The sequence below is a fragment of the Micromys minutus genome, assembly GCF_963924665.1.
Source record: "Micromys minutus genome assembly, chromosome: 27".
NCBI lineage: Eukaryota > Metazoa > Chordata > Mammalia > Rodentia > Muridae > Micromys > Micromys minutus.
This window is the reverse complement of record NC_137962.1, coordinates 38,492,183-38,515,453: the sequence shown is the minus strand read 5'-3', so window position 1 is coordinate 38,515,453 and position 23,271 is coordinate 38,492,183. Positions and strand designations below refer to the sequence as shown.

The 23,271-nt window shown below is 48.1% G+C and overlaps 2 protein-coding genes across 2 annotated transcripts; one reads left to right on the top strand and one right to left on the bottom strand.

The window, feature by feature from the left end:
- The first annotated feature begins 2,364 nt into the window (after nucleotides 1-2,364).
- LOC308438049 (DNA dC->dU-editing enzyme APOBEC-3-like) lies at nucleotides 2,365-17,788 on the top strand. The gene is made up of 8 exons (XM_080939360.1): nucleotides 2,365-2,474; nucleotides 4,882-5,038; nucleotides 6,306-6,582; nucleotides 6,695-6,809; nucleotides 15,433-15,595; nucleotides 16,318-16,579; nucleotides 16,809-16,921; nucleotides 17,279-17,788. Exons 1-8 carry the CDS (start codon nucleotides 2,395-2,397, stop codon nucleotides 17,342-17,344), a joined length of 1,233 nt encoding a protein of 410 aa, XP_080795486.1. The 5' UTR covers nucleotides 2,365-2,394; the 3' UTR covers nucleotides 17,345-17,788.
- A 159-nt stretch (nucleotides 17,789-17,947) lies between these two features.
- Nucleotides 17,948-18,674, bottom strand: LOC308438190 (ATP synthase subunit f, mitochondrial-like). Its single transcript, XM_080939480.1, has one exon. It carries the CDS (start codon nucleotides 18,658-18,660, stop codon nucleotides 18,397-18,399), a length of 264 nt encoding a protein of 87 aa, XP_080795606.1. The 5' UTR covers nucleotides 18,661-18,674; the 3' UTR covers nucleotides 17,948-18,396.
- Between the last annotated feature and the right edge of the window lie 4,597 nt (nucleotides 18,675-23,271).

Here is a 23,271-nt window from a genome sequence, read left to right as displayed (position 1 = left end):
GACAAAAAACAAACAAGCAAACAATAAATTGAGAAAAGTATTATTGAAGTCCAAGAATCACTGAAGGAAGACCCCAGACTCAAATGGTACGCAAGGGCAAAGAGCATTTATTCTGCAGAAATTACCACCATTCAGGGGTCAACCCCAGACAAAGGCACGTAAACCTTTTATAGAAAACTAGAGATTTTAGCTAGGCTTAGGCAATCTACATTAATGATAGAGGCCAGGAAGTTACATGGATGTGTTTCTGCTAGTTTTATTATATTTGATGAGGTGTTGAGGAAATTCTAGGAACCAACTCAGCCACAAGCTTACAGAGCCATCAGTGATTAACAATCCATTTCCAGTAGCTCCCTCTGAGCTGCTGTATCCCTGTGATCCCAGTCCTGAGGCGGCTGAGTCAGGGAGATCTGGAGTTCAAGTTCAGCCTCGTCTACCTCGTGATATTGTGTCACAAAAAACAAAGCAAAGCAAAACAACAGAACAATCTCACTATATTGCTATAAATCCACTGGTGGTTAAAATGAAATGAGTGAATCACCAGATGTCAGGCAAGGTGTGAAGGAAAGGAATTGGTCACATACTGGCACAGAGAATACAAAATGGCATAGCAATTGTAGGAGTATTTAGTAGTTTTTTATTAATCCAAGCACACAGGGGATAGGGAGATGGCTCAGTCAAAAACTTCCAATTTTTCTAGGACTGTCATTGGAACCTCCATTAACAGGGGAAGGGCACACACTAAGACCCTTGTGCAAGGCAGTGGGTTCCAGGCTTCCTGATAGATTAAAACTCCATCCAAGGCACCTTCGGAGCCATCCCAACGTTCTTATCAAAAGACAGAGGACAGGCTGGAGAGGTGATTCAGTGGTTAGTTAAGAGCACTTGATGCTTCTGCCAAGGACCAGGGTTCAGTTCCTAGCACCCACACTGCAGCTCACAATCATCTGCAACTCCAGTACCCAGGGATCTGGTGCCCTTTTATGGACGGCATGTTCACATAGGTGCAAGCAAAGGGTCATACAAATACATACAATAAAGAAATAAATACAGTGACTGGCACTGTTTCTTTCATTCATTTCTTATAACATTTTGGACACTTGTTAAATTTTACATAAACCACATTTTATCTTGCCAGCAGCCCCATAAGGTAGTTTTTTTTTTTAATGCCTGTTTACAGATGGGGAATATTAGACTCAGGGATATTAAATAATTCACCAGAGGTCACATTAAGAAAAGGTAAGAATTTGTTTCTTGGCTGCATCACTGGGTGTCCCTTACCACTATGACCTCTGACTCCTTGGATGTGGGTTTGGTGCATTTTCTGGATCAACTTTTGCTATATTTTCTTTTAAAATGTGTCTACTTCTGATTGAAGTATTGTTTCCCACTAATGCTGTTACATTGTGTCCATTTGTTTTCCAAGGCAATAGAAATGTCACACATTCTCTCTCCCACCAAGTTCAACAAGTTTGCTTTGTACTGAAATAGAAAAGCCTTTCTTCCGCCAGGTGGGGGCACTGTGACACGCTCGCCCTCCAGGAACTGGCTTTTGTGCCCAGAGCCTCTGTGGAGAGCACAGGTTCACCTGCACACATGGATCCTAAACCATGTAAAATTACTTGATGCCTTGCGCGTTTATGCCTCCAAAGAACGCTGGATGGACTTCAGTAACCAAAAGCGTGCACGTGCTTCACTTTCCTGATCCACGCTGACCCTCGAGAGACACAGGTCTGTGGGAAGAGCAAACTTTCCGTCTCCCTCACCTGCACGGAAGCGAGCTTGGATCACGGGCTCTGATGCCAGCTCGGCCACCTGCTGCTGGCTGATTCTGAGCCACCAATGACCCATCTGAGCTTGGATTCCCGTCGATTTCATTCTAGCGCCACACCTGGGGCAGCTGGAAACTTAGAGGTGAAGGATGCCAAAATCCAAGGCCACAATTAGAAACCCGAAGCTAGGCTGTCCCCTCCCCTCCTAAGCCGAAGGGAGAGAATCTAGGAGTCCCCCCGCGCCCACTCCTTCACAGCTGGAGAGCCAAACCCTTGGTTCAACAGACAGCTTCTGCTCCAAGCTCTGTTCTAGGGAGGTTGGATGGAAAAGCCTGGGGCCATCCTTGGGGCGTCTCTCCTAACCTTACCGTCAATCATCAGTTAATTTCCCCTTTCTTTGCGATTCCCGCGGACCGCTGTCCGGAGGAGCAGGTCTCTGCCAAGCCAGGGGACAAATAGGAGAGAAGGTGGGCAGGAGCCTTTTGGGCTTGATCGCCTAGAGCCCTCCCATTCCGGGAGCTGAAGCAGGAAGAGGGTGGGGCCTGCATTCACATGGCCCGGGAGGTCACTTGCATTTCTGGGGTCTCCCAAAGCCAACTCCTATACACAGTCAGTTGTACAAATGCAACCCCAGAGTCTGGGGCCCAGAGCTGGGATGGGACCAGTTTGCCTTGGATGCAGCCATCGCAGACCACCGATCAGGTACGGCTGATTCCGCTCCTCTAAGATTTTCACCGCAGTCTCTTCCTGTTGGCCCCCACTGTGCTTCTTGGTGAGCCTCTCTAGGTACCCAGACCTCCCCCCGCGACTCCTCCCTCACTCTCTCTAGGATCCTCTGTAGCTCCCACTTTCCTCGAGGGTCCTTGCTCTAAGTCACTTCGGCTGACTTATATCTGCTTCTAAACTGGCCACCCTGCACCCCTCTCCACGCCGCCCATATTGCTTCCTGTTGAGACTCCTCCTCTGTCTGGGGCTGCTTGTCTGTGGGTCTTCCTGCTGATCCAGGGCTGGGCTGTGCGTCAAAATTTAAAGAAAAATCCGTGGAAGCAGACTTTGGACGGTCGCGTTTGGAGGACGTTTTTGATGGATGCTCTAGAATATCCGTTCTGGTTTAACCCAACCTCGGATGATAATGGGAGAAGAGGGGACCAGTCTCTAAGGCCATGTGAACCACCTTCCCAGAAGTAGCCCCTCCCCTCTGGGAAAGAGTGAAGAGAAGAAGTTCCTTAACACACCCATTGTCTGGATGGACACTGACTTCTCCGAACCATACCATTCAGATCTTGCTTGAGTAAAAGCAAAAGACTAGGAGGCGGGATTGGCACTGGAGAGAGATGGCTCCACAGTTAAGAACCTTCGTTGCTTCCACAGAGTTCAGCTCCTTAGCAAACACAGGGTATGGCTCAAAATCCTCTGTATCTACAGCTCCTGGAGATCCAAGGCCCTCTCCTGACCCCCAGGCTTCCCACCATGCACATATTAACTCATAACACACACACACATGTGCACACACCCAACGTGAAGAGATGTGAGTGTATTTTAAACCTCCATATAAGAAGAAGTTATACCCCAAACTGCCTACTCCCTTGGGTGACACTCTAACTGGTTTCTGTCCCCTCTCCTGGTGCCTGGGATGTCGATTAAAGCTTTCTTCAGACAGTTTAACGGTAAGGCAAAAGATAGACCCAATGTATTGCCAAGAAAGCGGAGAGTGGGCAGCAAAAGGAGACCACTGTTCCGTGTGCGACCCAGCCGCAAGTTCGTGTTTGCGTCGTGCGTGCGTCATGTGTGCGTCGTGCGTGCGTGCGTGGGTGGGTGTGGTGGAAATGCAAAGCTAGTACTTTTACCCGCTGAGCCATCTTCCTGGCCAAACTTTAGAACAGATTCACCTTTCCCTGAGCAGCTTTGTTCTGTCCAGTGACCTGTACAGAGTGACATCTGCCGTGTCACAGAATGGCATGTCCTTAATCTTCAACAGAAAGCCCCTTGCCAGCCATCAGCCTCCAGGATTAATGCTTCTGAAGCCAGTTATGGGCAATTATCTGTTAATAGCCTTGTACCCTGTGTGTGGCCTTGTAACTAGTCCCAGATGCCACCTCTCCTTCCAGAGTCAGAGATAAGACTCAAGTTCCATTCTTCTGACCAAGGATTGATTGAAGTCTGGCTCCTTCAGCCCTTTTTTTCTACAGGCTGCTGGCTATAAGGGAGGGGTCCAGCCTGGTGCCCTCCAAGGCCACTAATACCTAACCAGCTCTGAGGTAGGGGATCCAGACTCTGTCTCCTGCTTTTGGTTGTTATTATCTTGAGTAATTTTATTATGGTGGCCGTAGTAGTTTGGCTGTTTTGTTGTTGTTGTTTTACGTTTTGTTTTATTTGTTTTTTTTTTGTCCCCCACCCGATCCCTGACAGGATTTCACTATGAAGCCCTGACTAGCCTGACACTCGCTATATAGTTCAAGCAGGAATCTTGGCATAATCCTCTTGTTCCTGCTTCTTAAAGACTATAGTTACAGGCTCGGGATTTCCCGACCTATAAATGAGAACTTTGCCTGCAGGGTCAAGGAAGGGCTTGATGACTTCAGGTCCAAGAAATACTGAGACAGTAGGTTGCCTATGTGAAGTCAGGGATTTGTCTAACAGTAGTACATCGTGGGGTGGGGTATATGATGTCTGCACCCATCCAGAGGCCAGGGGTTGATGTCAGGCATCTTCCTCAGTTGCTGTCCACTTAAGTTTTGAGCTAGAGTTTTTCACTGAAATGAGCCTGTGGATTCCAGTCGACTGGCCAGTGAGCTCTTAGGATCCTCCTATCTCTGATACCCCAACTCAGGGTAATAGATTCACAACCCCCACTCTCGGCTTTTACGTCTGCTCTCAGAATCGGGACTTTGCCAGTCTCCCCGCTCTCATTTCCTTGGTTTTGAAAACCTCCATCCCACTCGGAGGTGTGGAGTCTGGAAGGGTCTGCAGTGAACTACTGAGGGGCCTTGGACTTTTTGTTTCCTTGGGCCTTCCATGTCCTCTGGTAGAACTGGGAGGAGCAGCGGGGGCGCCCTAGGAGGGCACCTCTCTGGCGTTTCCATTTCTGTTTTCTCTCTTGTGCCTGCAGAAACCCACTAAAGAAGTTAAATCAAAAGACATTCTACTTCCATTTTGAGAACCTACAATATGCTTATGGCCGAAAGAATTCTTTCCTGTGCTATGAAGTGAATTGGATAAACTGCGGTGTACCTGTCTCCACTCACCAAGGGGTCTTTAGCAAAGAGGTATTCAGTTGGCAATGTGGCTCCGTTGGTGGAATGTTCCCCTAACATTCATGGGAGTCACAGGAAAAACATGCATGGTGGTTCACACCTGGAATCCTAGCACTCAGGAAGTGGAGACAGGAGGACCAGAAGTTCAGGATCATCCTTGTTTATGTGGAGTTGGAGGCCAGCCTGGGTTGGGTGAGATCTTATCTAGATAAATAAATAAATGCCAAAGGCCTGCAGAAGTGGCCCCAAGGATAAAGAACTCATCACAAAAGCACGAGACCCAAATGCTGGGTCCTGAGAATCCATGTAAAAGCTAGATGGGCCTAGAGGCCAGCTATATTTCTAACCTATGGGAGGAAGAATCAAGGAAACTTCAGAGGAAGCTGGCTCACGGGCTTAGCTGAGTCAGCAAGCCCTGGGTACCATTCGGGACCCTGTCTTCACATGGGGAGTGAGCTAGACATCCAGGGTCAATATCTAGCCCTTCACCAGCACACTCGTGAGCACACCCATGCTCCCACCATGGGCACACACAAAAAAAAAGCTAAATAAATATATTACCCAGGCCCTTCTCACAACAGACAGGAGCTAAACCCATTGAGAGTGTAGAGGCTGGGTGTGGTAGCCCACACCTCTAGTCTCACAGCTCTGAAGGTGGAGGCAGGTATACCTCTGTAAGTTTGAGGCTAGCCTGGTCTACATAGCCACTTCCAGGTCAGCCAGGGATACCACAGTAAAACCCTGTCTCAAAAAGTAATAATGATGTTGGGCGGTAGTGGCTCATGCCTCCCAGAGGCAGGTGGATCTCTGCATTCAAGGCCAGCCTGGTCTACAGAGTGAGTTTCAGGACAGGCAGGGCAATGCAGAGAAACCCTGTGTTGAAAAACCAATAGATAAATAATAATTTTAAAAAATTGTAAAGGAAACGATGTGTATCGGGCATGTGCAGTAAATGTAACCTCAGGTGAGCGATGTTCCAAGGACTCGGTAGCTACCCTTGGCCGGTGGTTCCTTAAGGGGTCTTCTTAGCTCATGTCCTCCACAGCAGATGTGGCAGACAGGTAATCAGCCCATCCCCCCAGTGGACCTGGCTCCAACAGGGCTCAGAGTGCTAGTGAGAGGGGATGCTGGGAATGCAGAGTTAGTACTAAATCCTGAATGGTGAGGGATTCCAGCATCATCAAAGAAGATGGGGAGGGACACGGGATGTAGGTCCCGTTCACCCTACCTCTTGAGGCCTGCTCCTACCCCCCATCAAGGGTTCCCCTTTTGCTCCCAGGGTTACATCCATGCTGAACTCTGCTTTTTATACTGGTTCCATGACCAAGTACTGAACGTGCTACCCCCAGGGGAAGAGTTCAAGGTCACCTGGTATACGTCCTGGAGCCCCTGCAGCCTCTGTGCCGAAGAGGTAGCCAGGTTCCTGGCCACACACCGCAACCTGAGCCTGGCCATCTTCATCTCCCGCTTCTACAACCTAAGGGACCTGAACTACCCACGGAAGCTCTGCAGGCTCCTTCAGGAAGGAGCCCATGTCGCTGTCATGGGCTTACCAGGTGAGGGGTGGGTGCCGCCACTGTAGAAGGGGGTGTGCCTAGGGAGCCAGCCTTGAGGGATTGTGGAGACTCCTGCTGGGTCCTAACTGCATTCTCTCTTCTTCTGATTCAGAATTTAAAAAGTGCTGGAACAACTTTGTATTCAATGGCGCCCAGCCATTCAGGCCTTGGAAGAGACTGGGGAAAAATTTTTGTTTCCAGGATTTCAAGCTTCAGGAGATTCTCAGGTGAGGGGTTTTCTCATGCCTTCCCTCTTCTCCCTCCCAATCCTGTAACCTGATGTCTCCCATCGCTGAGTCCTGCTGCAAGCCAACTGGTTTATGTGTAAGCATGAAGACTGGAAGGTAGAGAAACCTCATCAAGGCAGTCTTGAGGGCTGGAGAGACGGCTCAGTGGTTAAGAGCACTGGCTGCTCTTCCAGAAGACCTTGGTTCAATTCCCAGCACCCACATGGTGGCTTATAGCCTGTCTGCAACTCCAGTCTCAGGAGAACCTCACACATACATACATGCAGGCAAAGCACCAATGCACATAGAAAATAATTTTTAAAAAGAAGGCAGCCTTGGTTGCCTAGAGGAAGGGAGGAGCTGTCAGATTCCCAGCTGCCAGGATGTTACCCACCCTGTCCGAGAGGCTGACAGTTTTTCCTGACTTGCTCTCCCCTGGCCTATAGATGCTCCTTCTTGTTGGGTCTCTGTCTGCTGTGTGGACCTTCCTTGCTAGCATCCCTCTGTCCAAATCACCTTTTCCCATGTTTGCTTTTGACCTTGAATGAGGACCCACCTAAGTGGCTGTTCTCCAAATACTGACTGCACTCTGAGTCCTAAGGCATAGGGGCTTTGAACTTGCACATCTCACGTGGCTACGAGGTTTCTTTGTGGATGGAAAGCACAGAGTCCTTGCTCTGGTTTCCAGCACCCCAGGAGAAACCCTGACCAGACCCTGGCACCCTCTTCCATTTTCCAGAACTTACTATATCCTGGGCCCTTCCAACTATTTACCCACCCTGTCAAATGTCTATCTAATAAAACGTCTCCCAGAGACGAAGTTCAGGTGGGGTGCAGGTGAGCTGTGGGGACTGAGACTGAACAAAAGGGAGTGGCAGGGTACACTTATGTAAGAGGTCCGGGGAGGAGGATGGAGGAACGAGCTGGCAAGAGTAGAGCAGGCTGGTAAGGTGACTCTCTGGGTAAAGGTGCTTGTCACAAAAGCCTCGTGACATGACTGTGGTCCTTAGAACCCACATAGAGGAGGGAGGAGAGAAACAGCTCTACAGAGTTGCCCTCTGACCTTCACCCTTAGGCCATGCCTAATGACACCTATATCAGTCACACACATACTACTAATAGTGACGATGATGATGTTGATGATGGTGGTGATGAAGATGATGATGATGAATACTTTTTGGGTGTTTAAGAGTAAAAGGGACAGCCAGGGAAGGTGCCTCTGGCAACTGGGCAGGATGGGAAGTGAGACAAGGAGGCAGGTATTTGGTTGAAGCTCCGGAGAGCTGAGGCTGGCCTTGGACAATAGCCCTTGGCTTCCCCTGCCGTGAGAAATAAGAGTTCAGCTTGACCCAGATGACTAAACTCTTGCCTGAACCTCTGTAATGGCAGGAGAGGAGCCAAGGAAGGATGGGGGTGGGGAGGAGGCCTGCCAGGGATGCCTGTCCTTGTGAGAGCCAGGCCCTGAGGTGATAGCTTTCCACAGACTTCTTTGTGTTGTTAATCTGAGGATCCTTGGTTTGGACTTGCCAAAGCCGGCTGAAAGCTTCAGGAAGGTGAACTTGAAGTCCTTGTTCTGGTATCTTAGACCTGGCAGGCTCTATGGGAGTCACCTCTTCCCCACCCCCCTACTCTTGAGGACAATGAGAGCCACAGAAGGGGCAGCTGGAGGAGGGAGCAGACCTGGCCATCTCTCCAGCCTTGCTTATTTGCTGTGTAACCTTGAGAGACAGTCTGAGACCTCTTCTAAGAGGTCCCTCCATTCCTGTATTGCTGGGGTGGCAGACAGGGCAGAAGGTGCTGCCTTCTCCAGGGCCCGAGATGAAATCCTGTGCCCTGAACCACACCAAGTGCCCGTTAGGGGTGAGTGAGGAGGACTCCTCCTGCCCCTCCCCCTCCCATCCAGCTCTGCACCTAGCTCCCTTACTGGCATTTTGCTTCTCCTTTCCTTTTGGGTCCCTGTTCAGACTGCATGAGAAGACCTATCTTTACCTAGGCCCTGCTGTGCCAAGCCAGAGAATCATGGGAAGTAAAGTCATCCTGAGAGATTGAGCCAGCCTAGCTGCCTTGGGCCCTCCTGTTCTGGGATGGGGACAGCAGGGACTTGGAGTTTACTAAGCAGAAAGTGAGGCCCCCAGACTGGAGGTCTAGGACCACCCTGCCCAGGATATCCCACAGGATGCACCAGAGCAGGTATGTGGGAAGCTTGAGAACAGAGTGTAGATAGGCAGCGCCCAAGGAGATTTTAAAAAGGGAGGACCACCTTTCATCCCAGCACTTGGAAGACAGGCATATCTCTGTGAGTTCCAGGCCACCCTGGTTTACAGAGTGAGTTCTAAGACAGCCAAGGCTACACAAAGATACTCTGTCTCAAAAAACAACAAAAAGTAAACAGGAGGGCCATCCCATCCAGAGGCTCCTACAGGCGTGGATGTGGTCACACAGCTGCTTTAGGAACCCAGTCAGAAACTGGGGACTTTCCCAGGGCCACAGGCGGGGGACCCAATAAAGGGAAACAAAACCCCAAACAGTGCCTCTTGAAGTGCTGAGGTGGCCAGAAGTAGCCACTTTGGCTCTCCTCCCACCCTGGGTCCCTTCCGGAGACCCCACTGCTTGCCCGCTTCTGTGCTTTTAGGAGCTGTGCTTTAATTTGTTTCATATGTATTTATAGCTTTTAAGTCAGTGTACAAAATAATGGGTTTAGTTACTGTATCTTCACAAATGTATATTGATGTAGTTGTCACTTGTGTGCACACACACACACACACACACACACACACCACCACCACCACCAGTGTCCTCTTGTTCCCTCCCCAGCTGGACCATTCCTAATCACAATAGTCCCTCCTCCTTCCATATGTACACACACACACACACACACACACACACACACACACACACACATATGTATGTATGTATGTATTTGAATGAGGAAGCATGTGGTTTTGTGTTTTTGTCTGGCTTATTCCCTTAGCATCCTGGTCTCCAGTCCATCCATTTACCTGCAAAGCAGGTGTTTTCTGCTTCACAGTGGAGTAAGACTCCATTGTGTACAAGCCCCACGGTCTTCATCCATTTTTCTGTTGATGGACACGTCTAGGATGGTCCCATAGTTTGGCTTTTGTGGATAATGTGAAGATGACTCTGTGGCATGGTGACGTTCCTGTTTACACTTAGGAGTGGTGTGTCTGGGTCACATGCTCTTTTAATTGTTGGTCATTTGAGACCTCCGTGCTGTTCCCTAGAAACTACATTAGTGAATATTTCTACCCACAGAGGAAGGGCTTCCTCCCGTGCATCATTTCCTCCCCAGAATTTGGTATCATTTACTCTTTTTAATTTAATGTTTTGTTTGAATTTTTTAGACAGTGCCTCTCAACAGGTAGTCATGGGTGGCTAAGAGCTCACTACATAGACCAGGCTGGTCTCAAGTGCTGGGATTGCAGGCATAAGCTATTGTTGGATGAGATGGAAATTCAATATAATGTGGGATGTGAGGTGTATATGTATGTGGTTTCACACGCTCATATGCACGCATGTGTGTGCATGTGTGTGCGCATGCGCACACATGTGTATCCATGACTGCATGTGCATGTTGGAGAGACTGAGGAATGATGGGTGGACGCCTTGCTCAGTTGCTCTGTCTCAGCTTTTGAGCCAGGCCATGAGTTGGCCACATGGTTGGGATAGCCGGCTGCAGTGCTGGGACCACAGCCTGCCCCTCCATAACCGGCTCTTTACGTGAGAGCTAAGGATCCTCGCCCAGAGCCTCAGGTTTGCACTGTAAGCACTGCTGCATCTCAGATATAGCCCGAGCCTCGGTATGGCTTCATTTCTCATTTACTGATTGGATAGTGGGTTTGGGTGTTTCATATTTTTTAGTTTAGTTTCTCCCACTCTATAAAAGGATCTCAACCCTTTTTTGTGTTGTGTTTGTGCATGGGTAAGTGGGTACAATGGCGTACGTATGTAGGTCAGAGGAGAACTTGTGAGAGGCAGATCTTTTCTTACACCTTGTGGGTGGGTGTGACATATGTACACAAACACACACTCACTCATACACACACACACACAAACACACAGGACACAGACCTGGCTCCTCAAGGATGCCAAGTTAAGAGAAAGAAGACCAGGGTAGAGGCAAAATTCCCCAGTTCCCACATAGTGCACCAAATGCTATATGGGGACACATATACTCACACACATATACATACACACACAGATACACACTCACACATGCACACACACTCACACACATATACTCACACACACACACACATTCACACTCACAGATGCCATTGCATACATAGAAATAAAATCTTTTTTTTTTTTTTGAAGGACCTGCCTAATGCTAGGTGTCATGACGCAGAGCTTTTATTTGTTTGTTTGTTTTTTCAAGACTGCCTCTGCCTCCCAAGTAGTAGGGACCTCAGAGAAGGCTCAGTGGTTAACAAAACGCCCACTGCTCTTGAAGAGGGACATTGCACGCACACCAGGCAGCTCATAATTGCCTGTAGCTCCAGTCTCGGGGCTTCGACAGCCTCTGCTGATCTCTCTGGGCCCCCGCACACATGTATGTACACTTACCCACCTTCCCCCTCCCGGACTCTACATCATTCAAAATGAAAACTGACATCTTTTTGAAAAGAAAGAAAAGCCATTTCATTGCTCTATGAATGACAATGAACTAAACCTTAGGCGGGGGGGGGGGATGTGGGGGTTCAGAGGGAGGAATGTGGAGGTTCAAAAGCCTTAGACATTAACCTGTACATGTCCTTTTGCATATGGACGTCGTGTGGTTCCCCTTGAAAACATGGGGCTACGTTCTTCTGGAGAACCAGACAGGGCAGGGTGCAGGCTGGAATGGAGTCGGGGTTTTGGTCTGGTGACAGCAGGCTGGGCTCAGATGGTTTGGCCTCTTCACAATGTGAGCTAGGGAGGGACATGTCTCTTCAAGAAACCTCCCTACAAAACAAAGGGTTGTTCTTTGTCCCACCCCACCTGCGCACACACACACACACACACACACACACACATACACCCGTGTCACACACACACCTGTGTCTGTAGTCTTGGGAATCAGCCCCTACCCGCCTAGCATGTAAGATAGAATGGTACCCCTAGGCTTGACATTTATCCAGTTGTTTCCCCTTCAGCGGGACCACTTTCCCTTTGAGATGTAAGTTAGAAGAGTTGGGACAAAAAAAGTGGCTACCCAAGATACCTCATCCTTCTTAAGAACTTTAAGAATCTCACCAAACTTTACATGTGGTGAGTTGTGTTTTTGTTTAAGATTTTTAAAAAAAAATTTTGTATGTATAAATGTTTGGCCTGCACTTAAGTACACCAGCATGCACTACCCAGAGAGGCCAGAAAAAAAGCTATCAGATTCTTGGGACTGGAGTTAGCTGGCTGCTGGCCGCCATGTGGTTGCTGGCAGGCAAACCTGGGTCCTTTGAAGGAGCAGCAAGTGCTCTTCACCACTGAAGCCTTCAGATAGCCTCTAGTCCCAACATGGGGTGACATTGTATTGATGCGAATCTTGGCAGAGAAGCAGGAAAGCTGCAAGACAGAGGATTCCTGGGTACCCAGGGAGGGCAGGGATGAGGAGAGGGCTCAGGAGGTATGAGTAGTTGCTTTGCAAGTGTGAAGACCTGAGTTCAAATTCCAGTACCCCGTAAGAACAGTTGGGCAATGCTGTGTGTTTATAGCCCAGCACTGGGTGTTGAAGATGGCCAGATCCAGGAGCCCACTGGTCTGCCAGTGTAGACTAAATAAGGAGCTTCCAGTTCTGGCCATAAGATACCCAGTGTCCTACACTGGCCTCCACACGGGCACACATGGGTGTACATGCATACGTGCATGTATCAGACATGCCACACGCAGAAAAATCGAAGCAGGTGTATAGTGGAACAAAGTGGGGGGCAGGGCTCCTGGTCTAGGAGTGCACACTGTGGCCTGGGGACATTACACAGGAAGTTGAATGCCTGAAGTCTGAAAGTCAGATAGTTTAAAATGGCATCCTAGTGGCAGGTCAAAAAAAGAAAAAAAAAAAAAAAAAAAAAGGACAGAGGATGATTGTTCCAGAATGGGACTATGGGCTGTCACAGTGTCCCCCTAGAAGGTAGAGGCTGTATTCTTTGACAATGTCTTACTTGATAGAAAGCTTTGGGCACAGGGCATCCTGCACGCCTGTGAGGAAGGTTTATCAATCAATGGAAGGTGGAGTTTCCCGGAGAGATCACAGGATTAGGGGCTCACTGCAGAATGGAGAGGCAGGGAGGACCGGCTCCTGGAAACAGGCATGCATTCACTCTAGACAAGCTGCCCCGCCATCCGCTCCGCTGTGAGATCAGGAGTTGGGGGATAAGAAAGAGGAGAGTGTTCCGAAGTGTGCCACGGCCACAGAGATGGGAAAGAACGGGAAAGCGCACCATAGGACATACAGACTCACCATGATGAGCTAGGTTTCCTGTATTTCAACCAGGAAAAGAAACGAAAGACAGAAAATAGTCCCCTTTCCCTTCTGGGCTATATAGTTGGGCTGCCTTATCCCAGGCCTTTGGGTACCACCAAAGAATTGCTTTGGCCAAGAACCATTAGTGGCCAGGGGGAGGAGGACTGTCGGGGTCCAGCCTCAACACAGGATCAGAGTTCTCAACTGGAAGCAGGGATATCTGGAAGGCACATAATAAATAGACTACTTTTTGGGTACAAACTGACAGACAATTTTTCAAGGCTTTAAATTGCTCTTTTTCTCTCTCTCTCTCCCTCTCCCTTTCTCTCTCTCTCTCTCTCTCTCTCTCTCTCTCTCTCTCACACACACACACACACACACACACACACAAGCTCACACACTCACTCACTAGCCTTTCTCTTGCCCCAGTCTTTTACTGATACCCCAAAAGCAGTTAGAAAAAAAGACATTGTATCATCATTGCCAAATCAAATTCAAAAGAATAACCACATTCCCACAAAGAATTAAGAATTGCCATTGTTTCCTAAGGTTTCAAGCTTCCCCTATTCCCAGGCCTGTGGCCAAAATAATAATAATTGCAAAGTTATCATTATTTAAACTTTAACTTTTAACTTATTATACTTCAGAGCTCCAAGGTCAGCTACTTGCATTTTCCTGTGAAGCTCTAATGATAAAGAACATGGGCAAATCTGCCAGGCTGTGGCCAGAAAGAATCAAATTAACCCTTAACTAAGTAGTTCGCTAGTTTTCTGTTCCTGTACATTGCACACAATGACTCTTAAGAATTTCAGTATTTTGACTTAGTTTTACTAGTATATAATTTTATGCATTCTATAATTTCTTATGCAGGAACCACTCTCAAATATTATACAAAACTTAGAAACTTCAATAACCTTTTTTTCCTTTGGATCCCAATGTTGGCTCTAATTCATTTCTAATAATTTCTTCACACTTTATCTGCAAGTCGAACATTAATCTGGAACTACCATTGTGCAGTTATTACATTGTTTCCAAGATGAGAGCACACAGCCTGCACCTGGGTCATTAGGACTGTGCTGAGCTGTGCCCCTGTGCCTCAGTTTCCAATTGTTTAAGAATCATTACATCCAGGAACATCTAGTTTCACAGAATTCACCAGAGCAGAAGGAGGAAAAAAATAGGACAATGCAATAGAATAATTATGCACACCAAGGCCAACTGAAAAGCAGTCACGCACAGATGAACTCTATACAGCTGTTGTCCAGGGCTAAGGTTAGGAGAAATTAGGAACAGCTGTTTTTTACAAAGAGCTGACTGAAATGTCTTCATCCTGGCCTACTGCTGGCAGTTCCTGTCACGAGGTCCCCAGCAGAGGACCTTTGACTGGAAAGCCTGTTGAGACGGGGTTACTCATCCTTGAGAGCTGAGCCGTCTGGGAGAGACATCACCAAGGGCTTCGGTTGAGGAGGCCATGTGGGGATGTGGTGACAGGTCTGTGATTGACAGGTTGATGATTGACAGGTTGACAACAAAGGTGTCAGAAGCTGAGGAGGAAAGTTCATTAGATCAGCTGCAGCAGGTTAGGAATTCTGGGGAGCTGCTTCTGTGGGGAGATTCTGTGTGGGCAGTCAGGCTGTGATGTCATGTAGTTATGTCAAAGTGCCAATTCAAGTTAGGACTTTCAGCAAGAGCCAGGCCTTAAGTTTAAAAAAAAAAAAAAGAATAGAATAGAAAAATCCTGCGCCAGCAAAATGACTGTGTAGATAAAGGTAGATAAAGGAGCTGCTGCCAACCCAGTGAGGCCCATGAAAGAACCTGGGAGGAAACCAGTTCCTGCAAGTCTCCGTCCTCCTCCGTGCATGCCTGTGAGATTTCTGTATGCATAAATGTACCCTGCTCTCACGAAAAATGAATAAATAGATATATAAATGTAAAATGTTTTCTAGAGTGGCTCAGCGTGACCATCCACCCTAAAAAGGCACCTGCAGGGAGTGTGGAAGCAGCATGCAGGGTGGCAGGAACAACTCCCTGCTGCACCGGTACCACCCACCCCTACTCCCACGCCCACATCCCACTCCCCACATTGGCCCAGGGTTGGCTTAAGAGCAGGCTGAGCCCCGGGGTCACATTTTCTCACCTTTGTTTATCTTTTTGTTTCTTTTACAATAGCAAAATGAATATGCTAAGAGAAGATATCTTTTACTTGCAATTTAACAACAGCCGCAGGGTCAAGCCGCAGGGGCAGCGTTACTACCACAGGAAGCCCTATCTGTGCTACCAACTGGAGCAGCCCAATGGCCAAGAGCCACTCAAAGGCTGCCTGCTGCACAAGGTACCAGACGGGTTCTCAGAGCGAGATGGAGAGGCAGCCAGGGACTTCCCCCTGCCCCTCCAATACATGATGAATACCATGAGGGTCCCAACCTTCAGTTCCTCTCTCTTCCTTAACACACTGGGGCTCAGTCTTTCTGACTTGTCCTGGATCCTAAGGTTGTTCCCTTGCGTTGCACATACTTCCCATCACACACGGTGAGCTCCATTTTTGATCATTCTCCCGGGTCTGCCTTTTCACTGCCTTGGAGGGAAACAATGAACTACACACAGTGGCGTCTTCACGGCTGTCTCCCAGGCTGCCCACCCTTCTTCCTTTCTTTACTACAACCTGCCCTTCGGCTAAAACATCCCTGAAACACTCTTCCCGAACTTTGTGGCGCACCCCTTTAATCCCAGCTCCCCAGAGGCCTTCGAAGCCAGCTTGGTTTACATAATGAGTTCTGGGGTCAGCATCCTGAAGTGAGGCCACAGCACTGGGGACCATGATGTGAAAGTACCATGTTTTCTCCGGGCACCTCAGGATTCTTGTCTAATTTAGAAAAGGCTGTGGTGCTTTAGGAATGTGGAGTTAATGGTTGAACACAGAAAGAGGGCTTCTCCCTGTGCTGGACAAGACATTAGGAAATCCATAAGCTGGAGCCCCTGGTCTCCAAGCTCACCCTCAGTCTCATAGTGTCTGACTTCTGCCTTCTAATTTCTGTCTGTCCCGACTCCTCTTAGAGAGGTAAACAGCATATAGAAATCTTCTTCCTTGAGAAGATGCGGTCCATGGAGCTGAAACAAGCGCGAATTACCTGCTACCTCACATGGAGCCCTTGTCCGTACTGTGCCCGGCAACTGGCTGCATTCAAAAAGGATCGCCCAGACCTAATTCTGCATATCTATACCTCCCGCCTGTATTTCCACTGGAGGAGGAAGTTCCAGAAGGGGTTGTGTTCTCTATGGCGATCAGGGATCCAGGTGGACGTCATGAGCCTCCCACGTAAGAAGGGACCACGGCCACCAGTTTCCCAGTCTCTATAGGACAAGCTGTGGCCAGAAGGATCGGGGAGAAACTGGGCAGGAAGGGAGGATGCTAGCTCTGCTGGGTCGAAAGATATGCCTCCACCCGACTGGGCAGATTCTATGAGAATCCCTGAGAAGGGAAGGCAGTAGGGGAAGGCCTCTGCACGGCCTGGGGACACACCGGCTACCCTCTTTTTTCATCTCAGAGTTTACTGACTGCTGGACAAACTTTGTGAACCAGCAAAAGCCTTTTAGACCATGGAACGGACTGGAGAAAAACAGCTGGTGCATACAGAGGCGGCTCCGGAGGATCAAGGAGGTGAGAACCATATTGCTGCAGGCCCCGCCTCCTAGTGCAGACTCCGCCCCTTCAGCAAACCCTGCCCCATTGCAGGCCCAACTCACTGCAGCAGAATTCTCAGCCCAGAACCTGGCTTCTTGCTGCAGGCTCCCAACTCCCTCTTTCCAGGTTCCTTGGGTGCCCCTCCCTTGACCCTCCCCTGGGCCCAACCCCTCATCTCTAGATGTCTTTTCTTCTCTTGCACCAGAGCCTCCCAGCCCTGCCTTCTCTTGGTCATACGATCTCCACACCTCTCTGTCCCCGCGGTTAACTGGAACATTCATGTTGCCTCTCTTCCTCACACCCATTGGTGCACCCATATTTCTTTCCCAACAGTCCTGGGGCCTGCAAGATTTGGTGAATGACTTTGAAAATCTACAGCTTGGACCCCCGTTGCCTTGAACTACAAGAAGAGATTCAAGAAGGTCTTTTGGTGGCCACCTCCCCACCCCAAGTCCAGAAGACCTTCCTCTCCTATTTCTTTGTTTTCCTCTGGTTTTGTTTGATTGTTTTGCTTTGCTTTATTTTGAAGACAGGGTCTCACTATGTTACTCGGGAACTCAATAGTAGATCAAACTGGCCTTGAACTGTATATAAAACCTGCCAGTGTCTTCTGAGAGCTAGGATTAAGGTACGCACTGCCCATTCCCAATCCTGAGCCACTCTTCTGGGCCTTGGGCCCCCATTCCAGGTCTTTCCTTCCCCATTCTTTTATTATCATTTTATCTTTTTTAATTCATCAATAGGTGCTTAATTTTGTACTTGAAATTTTTAAGTTGGGCCAGGCATGGTGAAGCAGCAATGCCTCTAATTCAAGCAGAGGGGGGAGGCTCTCCGTGAGCTTGTGATCGGCCTCGTCTACATAGTAGGCAAGACAGAGAGACCCTGTCTCTAGATAGATAGATAGATAGATAGATAGATAGATAGATAGATAGATAGAAGTGGAAGAAAGAAACAAACAAAGAAAAGAGAAAGTTGTGCATGATGGGTTGGTTGTGTGTGTGGTGTGTGGATTTGAGGCAGGAGGATTGCCACATGTTTGAGGTCATCCTGGACCATATAGTAAGACTCTGTCTCAAAAGAACAGTTTTAAAATACAGAAACCTGAGTTCTTTTTCTAATAAAGTGGACAACCAGGCCCCCTCACCATCAGAGTGTGACCGGCAAGGAAGGGAGTGAGCGACGCGGCTCACAGGTGAGCGTGCCGGCTGCACTTGAAGATCCATTCAGATGCCAGCGTCTGCCTTCCACGGCTCACAGTTGCTCTAATTCCAGCTCCAGGGTACCTGGTGCCATCTCCTGGACTCTGTGGGCACCCCATATATATACAATATATAATTTTTTTAACTGGTCAGTCACCATTTATTGGACACTAGTTCTCTGTCAGGGTAGAAGGTTCGGCCGGGTGAGTTCTTGATCGGAGCGGCCAGGCAGTTATGCTCAGCTATGTGTCCTCAGTGGTACTCGCGTCGCCGCTCATGTTTGAGTTCCTTGTAAGAAATGCAGTAGCTGAAAACCACGTAGGCTGCCAGCACCATGTTAATCCCTGAGATGCTGCCTTTACGAACGTTGATGTACTTGTTGTAATACCGGTCGTACCCTCTCCGAAAAGCTCCTGCAATGCCTTTGGGGGTGAAGTCCCGCATCATTATCCAGCTTGGCAGCTCTCCAAGTTTAACCTCCATGAGCCTCTTCTTCAGTGGCACGAGGGACGCCATCTTAAAGTCCTGGTGTCCGCAGAAAAGTCCAATATATAATTTATATATACATATATACAATATATTGGAGTTCCAGCCCAGTTTTCTCTCCATATGGAGTCTGTCTCAAAAAAAAAAAAAAAAAAGGAAAAAAAAGTTTGAAGAGGACATGTGACATTGACCTCTGGCCTACACACATATACACAAACACACACACCACAAAAAAAAAAAAAAAAAAAAAGGCATACACCTCTCTGGAAACACTGTTAGACAAATGCAAAGGTGTGTCTTCTAGGTGATTCCAAATCCAGCAGACTAACAGTGTTCACCATCTTTTAAACATCTTCCTCTTGTTGCTCTTCAGTCGAATATTCCATCTTGATCCTCAAAGGTTTATGCCAATTTCAAAATACAGAGTGCATTTAGTTCATTTGTAAGATACCCCAAAATCTTTTTTTCCTTCATTGATATTTTTATTTTATGTGTTTGGATGTTTTACTTGCATGTATGCCTGTGCACCGTGTGTGCCTGAAGCACACAGATCCCAGAGATGGATTTGGGCCCCTTGGGGCTGGATTTATGTATCAGCATAAACTGTGTGGACACTGGGAATGGTGCCTGCATATTCTAAAGGACCAACCAGTAGTCCTAACTGCTAAGCCATCTTCCGGGACTTGGTCCCTAAAATCAATATTAGGGGGGGTTTCGAGACAGGTTTCTCTTTGTGTATCCCTGGCATGAGCCATCACTGCCCACCATAAAATCTTAACCGGTCATCATAATTCGAAGTTTCTGTAAAAACAACAACAAAAATAACCAGAAAATTATACAGGTTACACACTTCCGGTACATGGTATCATGGCGTGAGCACCCCCCATTCTAAAAGTGGGGAATGGAGCTATAGCAAGGAAAGTTTTATCAAAGCACAACCAAAACCCAGCAGGGCAGACACCACAACCTGCAGCTCGTCTGCCACCTGAGGCTGATGGCTCACCTCTCCAGCTCTGTCATCCACAGTACATGTAACATCTCTTGGGACAAGGCCATCCCGTGCCAGCTTTCTTTTGTGGATTGCGCATGCTTCCAGCATGTAGAAAACACTGGGGCCTCTGTCCACGATTAGCCTTCACTGTCACAGCCTCTCAAAACGACGCAGCTTCCTTACGGGTAATCCAAATCTGACACTGACTTACCTAGAGTCTCTGAAATATGGCACGAGCTCCCGTGGGACTGTCACAATTGGCATTTTGCATGCTGGCAAAGTCAGTGCCGTGTGGATAATAGATTTGAGTTCTGCTCCTCCGTTTAACCCATATACTCACACTGCCCAGCAGTGTCTCCTGGGTGACTTTTAGTCTACACAAAGGTTACTCTCACATGCCCCATACATAAATAGTAAATGTATGTATGTATTGAATGGATGGATAGTATCGTTCAGGGTTCTTAACTGAAGCAACAAGCAGCAGCTCCAGCAAAGTGATACAAATAAGGTGTTGGAAGTCGGTTTGATTAATAATCTGAAGCTGTGGAGTGGCTACTGAATCCCTAGAAAGATGGGGAGCTGGACTGAGGACTTAAAGGCCAGGAGGGACCCCAAGACTAGTGATCAGTTGGGGTTGACAGCAGAGCTATCATGTGGGATGTTCTGCCCACACTTTCCATATCTGGGCATTGGATGTTGACACAGAACCTCCGCCTCGATCACCTGTGTCCCATCAACACTGCTGTTGTATGACGGGAAGTAAGGAAGGGGATAAGTCACAGCAAACAATGCGCATGGAGTCAGCTGTATCACACCAGATGTAAAGAACATTCCAATTTTAGATTTGGACAGACTTTGGCCTATTTGGTTAGATGAGATCTAAACTATGTGTGGCTGTGATGTGTTGCAATAAATATTAATAAAAGGCAGCGCCGCTACTCCACGCTGGTCCCAGGCACTCTCTGACCCGGGCTATCTCCCTGGCTTTCGTTCCAGCACCAGAGGGCCATATAGAACTCACATTAATTCATCTCTGGTTAGTATCTCTCCGGCTGCCTCTCTGCTAGCCTCGAACTCTGCCCACACTCTAACAAGCCCGACAAATTCAAAACTCCAGAAACTTGTAATTTAACAGTGGCTTTATCCCAGATTTTCTCAGTAAATTTTACTTTCCACAGAACGTCCACACCATAAACTCAGAGCCAAATGGTGATATAATTTTGCCCACCTAGACAAGACAAATCATCCTGTACAATCCCATTCCTTATAAAATATTCATAACAACCTCTATCTATGCAGAGAGCAAAAAGGACCATCTTTGTCTTTCTCCATGTTGCCTCCCTGGCTTCTTCTCTCTTTTTCTAAAACTTTGTTTCTGCCTTCCCTTCCTTCTCATCCAGTGACAGGGCTCATTTTATCTTGTGCTTGCCTTTGCCTGCATAAAGACAACTTACAGTGAGGTACGTACATTGTACTGTTGGGAGTCCAAAAATCCAAAGCAACCGAAGCAGGCACAAGAATCCAGCAAAGCAAGGTCTTTATTTGAATTAGGCAGCAAAAACGAACCAGCCAGGCCCTGGCTGGCCTGGAACTCACTCAGTAGACCAGGCTGGCCTGGAACTTAGAGGTCTACCTGCCTCTGTTTCCCCAGCGCTGGGATTAAAAGTGTGCAGCACCATGCCCGGCTTGAAGAACACATTTAAGAATGTGTTTTTTCTCAAGTCAAGGTCTTAAGCATCTTAGACTAGCTTCAAACTCACCATGTATTAAAGATGACCGTGTACTCCAGATCCTCCTGCCTCTGTGTCTCTGGTGCCTAGGATCACAGGTGGGTACCACCATGCCATTTTCTGTGGTGCTGGGAGCTAAACTCGGGGCTCTGCACATGCTGTTTGGTTAGATGAGATCTAACTATTTGTGTGGCTGTAATGTGTTGCAGTAAATATTAATTAAAGGCAGTGTCCTGCACACTCTACCAACTGAGCTACATCCTTAAAATGTTTTTTTTCAGTCCTCAAAATTCCAGGCAGAACCAGAACCAAGCTCACCATCAGAAGTCAGGTGTCTGCCTAACCAGCAGAAAAACCTCAGTTTCCAAGCCCAGCAGCACAAAAGGGAGGAATGTTGGCATCAGGACAGCTCCTACCCCTAGCGATGGCGCCACCCACAGGTAACAGGGACCTGGAACATCCATCACCATGGAGACAGCCAAGCATTCCCAGGATACACCGGTTCAGAAGCCCACCTCCATCTGTAAGCAAATAACATCACTACCCCAGAAAAGACAGACACCCTTCTTCCCAACCCCCTTCTCTTGACCCCGACCCCTATCTCGTTGTTCTATTAAACCTCTCCACGTGGAACCGTGTTGGCTCGGTGTGGTTTGTTCGGGCGGGAGCCGAGAAATCTACTTAACAACATACGGGACTCAGTCAGATTTGCATGCAGTCAACAAAGGCTGGGCTGCGAGAGCCAGGAACCTTCTCTCATTCAATTGGTTGCTTAAAAAACACAATTTTTTCTCTAGTGGTTTTCTGGGGTATGATTCAGCCCTAGGGAGGTAGATGGATGGGGGTCAGCTTGAGTTCACAGCTTTCTGCAGGTCACGGAGCTCTGGCTCTGACAATGTAGATTCTGAGGGGTCTGAGAGTCTGGGGAGAGGTAGAAGGAGAAAGAGCAAGTCTTGGTTTTTTATCACTGTGATAAACACCATGACCAAAAGCCATTTGGGAAGAAAGGGTTTATTTGGTTTACACATCCCAATCACGGTCCATCAAAAAAGGGAAGTCAAGGCAGAAACTGAAAGCAGAGGACTTGGGAAGACTGCTACTTGCTGGTTTGCTCTCCATGGCTTGCTCAGTCGGCTTTCTTATTCATCCCAGAAGCACCTGCCACTGAAGGCACCGCCCACAGTGGGCGGTGTTCTCTCATGTCAATCACAAATCAAGAAAATGCTTCATAGTTCGCAGGCATGCCCACAGGCTGTTCTGATGGGGCAGGGGGCATGTCTTCAGTTGAGGTCTCCTCCTTCTAGAAGACTGTAGCCTGTGTCAAGTTGACAAAAACCAACCAGCACAGTGTACCACAGTCTTTACCAGTCATCTGCCTGCTCTCAGAAGGAGCAGCTGCATCATGCTTGGTGACTAGGAGAATGTCTCCTAGGAATACATGCCACAAACTGACACTTCCTTCCCCTTTGGCTATCAGCTCAGACTGCACTTGGAATAGACTCCCTCCCAAAGATATGGTACCTGGAGTGTGTCAAAAGGACAAGGGACATGGCCAGCCCAGCAGGCACCCATGGGACAGAGGCTTGCTGCCCATGTCACAGGCAGGCCAGGGGATCCAGTACCAGTCTCAGCACAGTGATGTGGAGGCTCTAGAAGCTTGTGTGTGAAGAGAGCCTCTGCCTCCCCTTCACTCGGTATCTGCGAGAGCTGATGGGAATGTGTGGGTACACCTTCTCTTTAGGAATATAGGCAGCTGAGCTGTGGCCACCCAGCTGGAAAACACTTTTGGAGCTGCTGTCTCTGCAGAGGACTAACAGCTGGGGAGTCTCTGAGGTGGTGAAAAGCTTTGAGTAGATTTAATGTGAACAATGCCCTGATCCTCTCATTTTCATCCCCCTTTTCAATTTTCTCTTATTTTTC

Bases quoted from the DNA above. Each gene is read 5' to 3' on its own strand.
- LOC308438190 (XM_080939480.1), bottom strand. From the start codon at position 18,660: ATGGCGTCCCTCGTGCCACTGAAGAAGAGGCTCATGGAGGTTAAACTT.
- LOC308438049 (XM_080939360.1), top strand. From the start codon at position 2,395: ATGCAACCCCAGAGTCTGGGGCCCAGAGCTGGGATGGGACCAGTTTGC. The intron at 2,475-4,881 runs GTACGGCTGATT...TTGTGCCTGCAG, and splicing joins CATCGCAGACCACCGATCAG to AAACCCACTAAAGAAGTTAA. The intron at 5,039-6,305 runs GTATTCAGTTGG...TTTTGCTCCCAG, and splicing joins AAGGGGTCTTTAGCAAAGAG to GGTTACATCCATGCTGAACT.